Genomic DNA, 12,519 nt, shown 5'->3' with positions numbered 1-12,519 from the left:
TCACCCTACTTGCCTCGGGGGAATGTCCCTGTACTTACTGTAAGTCGCTCTGGATAAGAGCGTCTGCTAAATGACTAAATGTAAATGTAAAATGTAGTCATCATTTAAAAAATGTTAAATAATTTTCAAGAAACCTTTTGTCTTTAGAATGCTGTGTGAAATTTATTCTTAATGACATTTGAAACAAAGTTATTAACCAAAAGTGTTCAAGTAAGGAAAATGTCGCAGAAACCGCAATGAGACTAAGCACAGTGAGCGGTGCAACGGCAGGCCACATGGGCATCCACTGTCTCCCTCAGGTCCACACTCTTCTCATAGATGCTGATCAGACCCTCTGAACGGTTCAGGTTGGAATCTGTAAAGTAAAATGTTGGTAAAAAGCAAGGTACAGGATTTGATGCATTTTCATTTCAGTTAAACATATGTAGACCATCATGCACTCACCGGTGGGCAGGCAGTGGAAGCCAATGGTTACAGGGGTGGTCCTCACTGGGTAGCAACCGTTCAGACAGCGCAGCACAGGCTCAACAGAGTAGCATTTGGACTCCTGGCCATTGACAATCATCTGCTTCTCCAGCTTCACAGATTCAAGTTTCAAGCGACATTCTGTAAACAGTCGTACAGAACGATAGCAATTAGCCAGATACTTGATTGTGCCACCATTGCTGTGCTATTGGCGGTATAATTCTTGTTCATTCTTAATGTTCCTGTGAAGGTTGAATCCCCCACTTTTCAGTAAAACCAGAAAGCACTCACCAGTGGTGTCACGGCAGCTCTCAGCTGGAAGCACCCAGGAATGGGCAAAGCTGACTGGGCTCTTGCTCAGGCGTCCATTGGGCATGCGCAACTCCTGTCTGACTTCCCCATCAGCTTTACCACAGATACCACAGGTCTGACCCTTCATCCAGTCCACAACTTGGACCTAGTAGTTCAAAAATCTTATGTTATCTTTACCTCCTGTTTTTTTTTTATCTTAACCAAGTTGTTAACCTATCAAGTGAAATTAATACATCTTATAAGAAGGTTTCTATTACCTTCCATGCATTTTTATCCAAGTAGACCTCCTGGAGACCATGGCTTGGAGCATGGAGAGAGATCCCATCACCCTTTTGTTTGATCTGGATTGAGCCTAGGTGAGGAAGAGCATTATCTTCATGAAATGTCCTAATATTGCCAAACCTGCCATTTAATATGCTGCTCTTGTTAAAGGAAATTTATATTTTATAATGAATGAAAATAACCTGTAGGATGTTGATATGGGAGGCTGCTGATGGGAATTTTCTGTCCATTGACCTTCACCAGTACCTGGTTGTCTTCGGGATACAGCTCAATATCGCTGGTGAAAATAATCCAATTTGGTTAGGTTGTAAAAATCGAATATACAGTATGCCCCAATTCAACATGAACAGTAAGGGATTAAAAAATATATTTTAGTTAGTTAACCCCATCATGTTGTGCTTGTTATTGAATACTCACATGTCAAAGATCTTAACACTGATGTGGTTCTGATCATTGTCCTTCTTTAACAGAACCATGAACTTGAGCTCTTGTGTGCAATCCTGAGCCACAACTTGGTAGCAGGAGAGTGGCATGTCACTCTTGTACCTCCTGTTGTTGAATGTCGTCAGTGTGTTTCCGTCCATGCTACATTCAGCTAGAGTTAAGAAAAAGTAAAATGATTACACCATTCACTAAACCATTTATACCTAAAACATTATTTTGAATAATCATATTCTTCTCACCTGCATTGGCTTTGGAGAACAGGTAGTACACTTGGTCAACAATGTTGTCTGACAGCACAGAAAGCTCAGCAGCGGTGTCTCCAACAGGCCAAGCAATAGGGAGACTCAACGCCAGTTTGGAAATGGTCATCTGTAAGGAACAACAATGAAGTAAATGTAAATAATGGATGGAAAACCAGCTTCTATAAAAGTAACCTCAGTTAAAAACAGATGACTAGCTCACCTTTGGAGTCTTCAGCACAATATTCAACCTTCTCGCAGAGATAAGAGCCAGTGTGAGTTTGATTTCTTTCTTTATGTTTTTGGCTTTTCCTTGACTAACCCCAGCCAGGATAGCAGCACTATAAAGGGACTCAGTGACCCTAGATCAAGAAAGTAACATTTTAAACATTCACATATACAGTTGAGGATTATTTCTAAAACAATTTTGCACATAGTATAGACCACAAAGCCATAGTGTTGAATGACTAATAGTGTAATGAGAGATTGTACCTCTTTGCATTTCGCCTCAGGGCACTTGGGATCTTGTCCCATGACAGCTTCAGACGGAGAGCAGGATTTTCGTTGACAAGACCAGTTTCTGCTGTGATCTCAGTGTCATATTCCTTGCACTCAACACCCCATGCAATCTTAGCCTAAGAGGATAAATGTTGTTGTGGGTTGTTATGTGCATCTTGCAGGACCTCAGATAGCTTGTCAAACAAACAATTATAGTAGTTCATAATAACAAACTAAATATATTATAACCTGCACCAACAGCGCAGAATAAATGGTAGAGGGTGGTTTAAGGGGACATTTTTCTAGATAACAGCAGTGCCCATGAAAATACTTTTACTAATCATTGTTTTTGTCACTTTAGACAGCATCAGATGTCTTCAGGCTTACCATAACTTTGTGGTTGCTCAGCAACACTCCATCGGTACAGATTCTGTAATGGTTATCCTTTTCTAGGTTAGCCACGATGATCTGCACCCTGGAAGTAGCTTTGTCCAGATAGGCAGTAATCTGGTATCCCTGCACTGCATGGTCAGCTCTCACAGCACGGATGAGTATTGTCACGGAAGGAGCAACAGCATTGCCAAGGAATTTGTTCTGACAAGATGTAAAGTGAAGTTATTCTCATACTCGTGTCCAGGGTTGGTTTGAGCTGTGGGAGAATAAATTATTGTTGAAGTTTTTTGTTAGGGGTATTGTTTCACCTGTTTGTAGATTGCCTCAAAGCTGGATGCACTGCTTCTGCTGGACATTCTTTCCTTTGAGATGGCATGCTGCAAGAGTGACGAGGCAGGTTAGATTGAAGTAGGTGTTTATTTACACACACAACATTTTATATGAAAAATTACCTTGTGGACGTGGTCCTTGGTAAACTTCATGTCAATGAGTTCCTGCCATAATAGAAAAGCAAACCTTTCAGTAAATGCATTGTTCTTTTGAGAAAAAGAGTACTTTTTGATTCTACCTTACCTTTGACATGCGAGAGCTGGAGCTGGAAGAGCTGGAGCTGGAGGAGCTGGAGCTGGAGGAGCTGGAGCTGGAAGAGCTGTTTGGTGATCTTCTGGTGTTCCTTTGGCTGTTGCGTCCACTGCTGCTGCTGCTGCTACTGCTGCTGCTGCTGCTGCTGCTGCTGCTACTGCTGCTACTGCTGCTACTGCTGCTACTGTTGCTACGTACTCTCTTAGACTGCTTGTTAGCTGCAGCAGCACCAACAATCAGCATTTTTTTGTTGTTACGGGAGGATGAGCTGGATGAGCTAGATGAGCTGGATGAGCTAGATGAGGAGGAAGAGGAGGAAGAAGAAGACCGAGAGCTGCTGGAACTAGAACTGCTGGAGCTGGAGGAAGATCTGGTACCATTCTTGCCACCGGGAACCAAGACTTTCTTGAGTTTCAACAGGACATTTGTTGCCTCTGGAGATTCTTCATCTTCATTCACAGTGATCACTTTGACAATCTTTTTAGCTGCCTCTGCTCCAACCTGGACCTCAATCTCCATTCTTTCAATGACTGTGCCTGAAGCTATCCACAAAAATAGATACAATATTTTTAGACATTGGAATTTGTATCTAATTTGTAATTGTATTTCAATCAAATATAACATTTATAATTTCACTTGCCTTGTGACAAATCAACAGTGACTGAGTGTTTCCCGATAAGGGTATAGAGTGGTGAGTTTCTGATGAAGGCAGCATTCTGGGATTCAATGTTAGCGCATGCCTTGATACCAAAGGTTTTGAATGCGGTACAGAATTTCTTCTTCAGTTGTGCAGACAACCTTCTCATTTTAGGAATGATATTAGAAGGCAAATCAGAGTAAATCCGTTCAGATGATCTTGACTGAAACATATACAATAGATTAGATCTCCGGGGTATACGAAGAAGTTCATGCTGTAAATGGTCAAATGGTATGGTTTCAAATAGGTTACTCATCTTACCCAATCACTTTCCTGTGAGGATGAGATCTTTGATCTCAAAGTATCTTTAGACAGCTGTGCTTCTTTGGCAGGAATCATTGGTATCATCTTAGTAGCTGCAAGGTCTTCAACATTTCTTGCCACAGCAAGACTCTCAACACTGTAACAATGATTTATGAAATTCATTCAAATATTATAGTACACAATGCAATAGTTTTTTCAGATGTAAAGTTTAAAAGAAGCAGTTACATACCGCACAGTTGCCAGGTGATCTGCAGACTGAACAGGCAAAACCTCAAACTTGAAGTTGCCCTTTGCAATGTCAACTTTAGCTGCCATTTTTGCTGGGACAATTGTGTGTACTTTTGCCCTTGCCATAAGAGTAGCCTGGATCCAGGCAGTGTTCACTCCCATCACAGCAAATGTATGCATGGCAACACTGAAACATTACAAAATAAATAATTGTAACAATAATTGTATCACATGAAGTAACCTTTTCATAACAAATGTATAGGTGTAAAATTGTACTAGTATCCCTGTAGCAAACTGATCGAATACTACCTTGGTGTTATCTCTGCATGCAGCTGAATGTCTGTGTTCAAGAGCTGGGCAGGATGGAAAGCCTCAGGAAGTGAAGGAGTCATGGCCACTCTGACTGTGGGGTTGGAGAGAACACAAGTATAAAATATGAATTTGATCAATATTGTAACAGCAGTCGTTTACATTACTCTGTTGGTGGAGACAGCTTACCTTGTACAGTTGCAGCAGCCACGGCAGCAGTGTAGAAACTGAGTTCCATGGGCACACCAACAGCTGTAGGGAAGATGCGACGTACCTCTGCAGCCAGCAGAGGCTTTGCGTACTGGAAGGAGGCTCCAGACAACAGCTCCTTCAGAGCCTTCCTTCCAATTGCATGCGCAGAAGGTCCAGTAGCCAGCTACAGGAAATCATAGATATATTGGAACATTATGTTTAAAGGAAGTCATAGATATAATGGAACATTATATTTAAAAGAAAGGTCTCCCTGTTTTAAGTTGTTTTTAAAAGTTGTTGTGTGTGTCGTACCTGTATGGCCTGTTCAATCATTTCCTTGTCAATGTGAGCGAAAGCAATTTCCTGTCCAAAGAATTTCACATACATAGAAGCTAGTGGCTTGTTTGTGGGCAGGGACTTCAAGTCAGTCAGCTGTGGATGGAAGAGCAGAGTAAACTTTGATAACCTTCGACACTTTATCTGAACTAATTCGTTTTTTCAACAACCCTTTAAAGTAGTTTCAAAATATCCCTTTCACTCACCGCCTTAATGACACGCTTCATCTTAGTGATCCTGTCAGCATTTTCAGCAATATTGGGCATCTTCATGAGAGCCTCCTGGATTCCCTCTGTTCTTACTCCAACCTGAAAGAGAAGATGGTGACTTAGAATAACGTAGAAAACAAGTTCATTGCTATCCATTAGTATTTAAAGAAGAGCTCGTACCTCCAGAACATCAGCAGCTGCTCCAGCAATGTATGTTCTTGCCTTGGCTACCACAGCTCTAGGTAATAAGGTGGCAGCATCGTTGATGTACAAAGCACTGGCAGCAGCACCCATCATCAGAGGAGCTTATGAAAGAAACACATATATGTTTTCACATATGATTTCACAAGACATAATAGACAATAATGAATGCTGTACATTTAAGATAAACCAAAAACAAGTTGCCAAAAAAGACCCTCACAGGAATAGGAGTCCAGGTGGAAGGCCTTGCTGAAGGTATAGCTCAACCTATCGAATTTGGGACTGAGGATCTTGACAGCGACATTGGATGCTGCAGCACTGAAATGGGAGATATATATGAAATAGTTCAATAAAGTCAGATATAAGACAGTTGTGAGCAAACTGTGTCATGTAGTCCAAAGATATACATGAAGCAACTTATCCTTACACTGGAGCAAAGTCAGGGGCGGTGCTCCTAGTCAGGGATTTCATGTAAGAGTACACAAAGCTGGCCACTTGCAGATTTGTCTCTTTCTGCACCGCATCGGCAAGGGTAATTACGAGACCCATCGGAGGCCTAGTCTCAAACAGCACAACAGCAGCAACCATGCGGAGCTCTGGGTGGAGAGCCCTGTCCATGAACAGCTGCACAGCCACTTCCTGAATCTATAATTCACAGAAATGACATTGACAGATATAAATGATAAGTTAACTTGTTTACGGTGAGATCCATAGCCATGAACAAATGTCCTTACCCTTCTAGGCTCCTTCTTGGCAATGTTCCTCAGGGCCAGGATGGCATCAACCTGAACTCTTATAGGCAGAGAAGCAGCAGCAGCTCCAAATCCAGGCAAGAGCTTTGTGATTGGCTTAATACTAGAAGGGTGGGCAGCATTACCCAGGACTTTAAGAGCAACTACAAGTTCTTTAATTTCCCCCTTTGCAAGCGCCTCAATAGCGTGGTCATGGATGGGCTGTTGAGAAAAAACATGAAATTGTTCAATCTCCAGGATAATGAATGTAAACACTGCCTAAGAGAGAAATATTTACATTACCTTCACAAGTTCTGAAGGGCAGTTGGTGTGTACAGCACAGTACTTGAAAACCATGGTACCATAACCAAGCATGGCGATTTCACGAAGAAGTGAGTTTTGCTGAATCATGTGGTGGAAAGCCAACCCCTGGAAGAGAGACTTTATATTGTGGTCTGGTTTTATAATATTCATAAGAGTACTTAATGTTGACTTGAAGGTTTACCTACCTCTACAAGCTTGACACTATCCAGATCAGCCGTCACCATGTGGACAGCAGCCATTAGAGCCTGAGCGGCCTCAGGAATAGTGAGGTCACCAGCAATAAACTTCTCCTTGATGAACCTAACAGTGACAGGACTTCCAATTGCCGGGATGGCACTCAGGATCCAGTGTCTAAAAAAGTAAAACGTGCATTTTAGTGACATTCTTCATTTCTTTTCCTATTCAAATTATATTTGTTCTTATTATGTAATTAAACACCTAAAAGCTGGATTCGCTTTGTACTGAGTCCAGATGGCCTCGATATTCTCCATTCTGGCCACACGCAGGAGCTGGATGAGCTCCACAAACTTCAGAGGGGCATCCTCATGAACCTTTGCCTCATTGTGGGTAACCAAATGGTTCAGAACCTCAACAATCTGTAAAGAAAAAGACAAAAAGTATTAAGGATTTGAGGAGAACCATTTATGTTTGTTTTTTTACTGTTGAATAAGGATTTAAACCCTCAATACCTGAGCTTGTGCATTGCTGATCCTGAGGAGCTGAATGGGTATCTGGTGAAGCTCAGTGGCAAACTCATATTGCAGAGATCCACGGGAAATGTATTCGGCTCCAATGGGTTCCACTGAGGCCTTCTGAATCTCTTGGAATGTCAACCTTTGTCTATGAAAATTATATTAACTTATTATGGATTGCTCTACATGTTGAATACACTGTCTCTGTATCAATGTATCAATAAAAATAGATCTCCAGATGTTTCTCAGATATCGGTTATTAGACAACATACTTTGCCTCCATCTGGGCAGCTCCGGTCATCTCGTTGAATGGAGAGAACTGATGGACCTCAGTAACAGTGGCTTCCATAATCAGAGCACCATTGTCAGTTGGCTTCATGATGTAGTTGTAGGCTGCAGCTCCTCTCAAGTTCTTTCTAGACTATAAAGATAAAATGTAATGTTGCACAAAATGTCAGATTTTCATACGGATATCTATCAGAATAAACTGAAGGTAATGAAACGGCTACTTACATCCTGAGAAGCTACCAATTTCTCAGTGTAAGCCAAACCAAACTCCTTCTCGAGTCTCTCCTGGCAGTGATTCAGATCCTTTGTCTTGGTCAGATGAATGCGCTCAGCCTTGGCATCCTCACTGATGACATAGCTGGTCTTGCAGACTCCCTGAGCTCCAGCCTGGTGAAAATAAAAGACAGCATGGTTTGGCTAAGAGTTAGAGTAGTGGTAGAGTAGGGCTAACCCTTTCATTTGAGCTTTAATATAGAAGCCTGACCTCTTGCAGCTCATAGATGTTCTGTGTCTTCTTGATGTTCAGCTGAAGGATGTTCAAGATACCTCTGTGGACATTCAACACCGTAGCAGAGATACCAGCAGGGGCATGTATCTTACCCACAACTCCATTGGCATACTCAAACTTGATGGGAGTCTGGAGCTGACCAGCCAGAGCTGAAGTGAGCTTTGCAGCTGGAACAAAAGGATCTCTGGGCCAGACACCACTGTACTCAAAGATCTCTGGGTCCACAAGCTGCGAGAAAACAATAAAAAGGAACATTTAATGAAAAGAAGATGAACTCCTGACTCTTGAGTATTGAAACTTGATGTGCATCCTGTACCTTTAGCAGGAAGTTATTCTGGGCAACTGCACTGATGAGAACTTTGCTGATGACTTTGATTCCTGCTCTCGCCAGACCTTCCTCAGGCAGACCTCCCAAGACCACTGCCTCGTACTTGTACACATAGGTATTGCTGGAGGCAAACTCAGGAGCTGCAATGAACAATTATGTCGAATTTTGTAAGTAATCTGTATATTAATCTCTGATTGAAATGAATGAATATACAAATATTAAAAACACTTACCAAAATTGACCTGTTGACTTGCTGAAATTTTTAAGCAGACACATTACTTCATATACAACAAAAACATAATGCAACAAATGATCATCTAATAATAACAACTTAGACTTACCCACAAGGGCTAGAGTCAGGGCAAGCACTACCGTTCTCATGTTCGGCGGAATGTAACGAAAAACATTCTCAGACGTCCTTTTAAAGCAAATTTCTGCTGACTGTGCAAATAAATAAATAAATAATATCATTAAACAAATACAGTTTTATCATGTTGACCTGTTATCTGACAATTAAAATACACTATACACAATATACAAATATACACAAAAACTAACAGATCAATGAGATTGCAAATGTCACACACACTAGGTTAGGTCAACCTGGCCTTTCTCTGGTTGTTTTTTCATGAATTGTTCAATGTCCAAGTTGCCGAATTCAGTGCTTTTTTAATACTGTTGTTTAAAATAATTTTGTCTGCTGGTCACATTACTAACAATCTACAGATAGGTTGACAGGGCTAGTTAGACACAGATAGGGATAATTTGTTGTTATACCTCAAAAGTACCATGTTCAGGCAGATTTGAACTTGCAACCGCTTAATTTGTAGTTCAGCGTTTCAAACACTACGCTATTCCCCATTTTTTAAAGCATTCTAATATTGCCAACATCGTACAAATAGCCTGATAAATAAATTAAAAAAAATTAAGAAGCAATGTTGTTTATACCAAACCAAGGATTATGAAAGCACACTTTGATAGTAGGCTCCACATCAAAACATTTGCACAACCTTTATTTATCAAATCAATTAGATGTATTATTGTTTATTTATTTCGTTGACACGGCCTGTAGGTCTACTACGAATCAAGATTTGGCGTTAGCGAGGTAACTTCAGGTTCAACCCAGAGTTTTCTGTACTACGACAGAGTATCACTTGTTAACGGGGTAGATCGCCATGGTAACACATGCTGAACGGCTAACCTGGGCGGGAGCAGGTTAACCCTTGTATTATCTTCGGGTCATTCTGACCCATCAGTCGTTGTGACCCACCCAGGGGCGGATCAACTGGGGTAGATGGGGTGGCAACTGCCACCCTAAATATAGCCTTGCCACCCCAGCTGCCACCCTAGTTGGCAGCTTTGAAAACAAAGAAAAGTTGTGGCTGATCGAACAGTTGCGAGAGCGAATTTCTAATTTCCGACTGCAAGCTAATGCAGCACGAGACAACTCCACCCACCCTCCCCACTCAACCAAGTTGGACATTTGCGAGAGAGAATTTCTAATATCCCACTGCAAGTTAATGCAGCACTAGACGACTCCAACCCCCCTCCCCACTTCGCAGAGTCGGACATTTTCATTTCTAATGTAGCCTGTGCACCAGGCTAGGACTGGGTTCCTTTAGTCTCTCTTTCTCTCTCTCCTCTGTGCGCTCTTTTCCAGTGCCAATGACGTCACTAATTGGGAGTGGAGTGGGCGTCTAGTGGGCCACTTAATTGCCGTAGAGGTAGGCGTATATAAATAGACACCTGGGGTCCTTACACCGGTAGGGTGTCACTCTGCTGCTGGCACTGGTGTGATGTAAGCCATGATCTGGGTGCTGTCTTAAAATACGAAGGTATGTCGAACCGTTTTTGTCCTCGACTATGAGTTTACTGTGGGTGAGCGTAAATATAATTTGATATCGTCGGAATTCTGCGCTCGCGAATTACGTTTGGGCCTGCTAATATCCCACTGCAAGTGAATGCAGCACTAGACGACTCCAACCACCCTCCCCACTGCGCCGAGACCGAGGTGAACTCAGTTTTATATTTGAGATTCAACAAACATTCATATTCGTACCTCCGTTCAGTCTTCGTGTCATATTTAGGGACCGGGGTAAAAGAGTAGAGAGCCTGAATGCCAAAAAACCACACCATTTTCAGTGTTTCTTCAATATCTTTGTCAAAATCGACCATACAAACTTCAAACTTGTTGCACATTCTTCTACTACTAGCTGACCAAGTTGTCCAACCTTCGGTTTGGTGATAGGCTACAGTTTATTGTTGATTAAGCAATAGTCAATAAATCAATGAAAACACTTTATTTATTTATCAGTGTTTCCTCAATATCTTTGATTTAAGGCTTTAATAATGTGCCATAATAATGTAGCCTAATGTTTTTGAGTTAAAATGTCTTAATTTGGGGGCATTCCAAATAAACATTTATTCCAAATAAACATTGATTAATATGACTGCAATTAAATCAGCATATATACTTCTGCCACCCCATGAATATTTTTCTAGATCCGCCCCTGGACCCACCGTCGTATTGCGACAACTTTACCGCATACAAAAACAAAGTGAAGCATTCTCTTTTAACCGTATGGCTGTGTCAGACCTCCCACATTGCGAAGGTTAAAAGAAAATTATTTTTATTTGTTTTTGTATTGGGTAAAATTGGGTAAACACAACGATGGTTTGTTATGAACCTTTGGGTCATGTGACCCGAAGGCAGCACAAGGGTTAAGTTGGAGATCAGAGATCAACCGGTATAAAAGCCCTGCCCACTAACTCATTATTGAGGATAATGCCTTTACCGTTCATAGAAGATCCTGTGGAGCTTGGTGCGTGGATAGGTGCGCTCAGAAGAGCCAGAACATTTAGAGATCGACAAATCCCTTTGGCATTACCTGATCATGAGTATCTTTATGACAGATATAGTGTCATGTCCCTGGGTTGGACCTGCCCTTTTCGTTCTGTCTGTTCTTTGGCTTCGGTCCCTTTATTTTCAATTACAGGCTCCTGCATTCCTGTACACACGCTCCGTGTTAACGACGCACATCTGCGGTTCATTTGCTCATCACCATCTGTATATCAACCCCGGTTTCCCATCCAAGCTTCGCCAGTTCAACGTCGTCATTATCGTCCACGTCAGTCGGCCGTCTGAATTACCTTAGTCAGTCTTGCCTCGTATTCTGTTAAATAACCAGTTTTTGTTCTGCCTTTTCTAGACACAGTTCATACCCCTGCTTGCTCCAACCTTGTCCCGTCGTTCCAGCATTCCCCCCGGATTGTCCGCTACCCCCTGCCTTTTGTTTTCTCCGACCTTATTTTTTCAAGTCAAATAAATCTTTAATTTACCTCCTGGGTCTGAGTCCTGCATTTGGGTCTATCTGCCAGCCAGCACCCGTGAAATATAGATTCTCAGCTGAGGGAATTATGTATCTTTGCCAGCTTCTTGAGCCGTATGTTGCCAATGCGACATATCGAAGCCGTGCGCTCACAGTCCCACAGACTGTATGCATAGCGTTGCGTTATTTCACTACTGTTACCATGAAGTGTCATGTTGATATGGTATTCCTGTTGACTGGGGTGTCTCCGGGGGGGGGGGGGGGGGGGGTGTTGGACCAAATTCTCACTCCACCGCAAAATCCCACTTCCCTACGCGTGAACGCGCACTGCCTTCCTAGCGTATTCCTATAGTTTGACGAACCGAGGCGATTTTTACAATGTTTAGCCTAGGTTCCCTCGTCTTAGGCTTTGAGGAAACTGTCAGTAGGCTATTTAATTCATGTTTCATCAAAATATAAGTTATGTTGTGCTGCACTTGAGAGCCTATACGATTTGTATGTCGTGCTTCTCGTAAAATCCAAATGATTGTCTCAAGAAAACAGAAGTAGGGCCTACATTGGAGCTGCACTTGAAAAACGATGTTGATGTCAATGTTGTGCTACACTGTCCTATTATCGGAATGAGGGTAATATGTGAATTATGTTTTAGTTGCTGTTATGTCACTGTC

At 41.9% G+C, this 12,519-nt stretch overlaps 1 protein-coding gene across 1 annotated transcript; it reads right to left on the bottom strand.

Moving 5' to 3' along the window:
• Positions 1-242: 242 nt before the first annotated feature.
• Positions 243-8,903, bottom strand: LOC136936285 (vitellogenin-like). Its single transcript, XM_067230066.1, has 34 exons — positions 8,864-8,903; positions 8,755-8,775; positions 8,511-8,662; positions 8,171-8,422; positions 7,912-8,073; positions 7,671-7,819; positions 7,396-7,546; positions 7,145-7,302; positions 6,892-7,057; positions 6,686-6,811; positions 6,386-6,604; positions 6,079-6,296; positions 5,872-5,969; positions 5,631-5,755; positions 5,448-5,549; positions 5,218-5,337; positions 4,903-5,089; positions 4,714-4,807; positions 4,406-4,591; positions 4,174-4,312; positions 3,856-4,075; positions 3,207-3,757; positions 3,086-3,127; positions 2,942-3,010; positions 2,628-2,834; positions 2,235-2,377; positions 1,966-2,104; positions 1,743-1,872; positions 1,477-1,654; positions 1,242-1,336; positions 1,035-1,129; positions 757-922; positions 445-606; positions 243-355 (listed from the first exon to the last, which is right to left on the bottom strand). The coding sequence occupies exons 1-34, from the start codon at positions 8,901-8,903 to the stop codon at positions 243-245; spliced, it is 5,175 nt and encodes a 1,724-aa protein (XP_067086167.1).
• Between the last annotated feature and the right edge of the window lie 3,616 nt (positions 8,904-12,519).

Source organism: Osmerus mordax, chromosome 26 (genome assembly GCF_038355195.1).
Source record: "Osmerus mordax isolate fOsmMor3 chromosome 26, fOsmMor3.pri, whole genome shotgun sequence".
Classification (NCBI taxonomy): Eukaryota; Metazoa; Chordata; class Actinopteri; order Osmeriformes; family Osmeridae; genus Osmerus; species Osmerus mordax.
This window is presented reverse-complemented; position numbering and strand designations above follow the sequence as displayed.

What these genes read in the sequence shown, in the direction of transcription:
- LOC136936285 (XM_067230066.1), bottom strand. Translation starts at nt 8,903, where the DNA reads ATGAGAACGGTAGTGCTTGCCCTGACTCTAGCCCTTGTGG. An exon ending in ATAGTGTCAAGCTTGTAGAG is followed by an intron (nt 6,812 to 6,891) that starts GTAGGTAAACCT and finishes TCTCTCTTCCAG; the next exon opens with GGGTTGGCTTTCCACCACAT. An exon ending in CAGCTGCTGATGTTCTGGAG is followed by an intron (nt 5,550 to 5,630) that starts GTACGAGCTCTT and finishes CTTCTCTTTCAG; the next exon opens with GTTGGAGTAAGAACAGAGGG.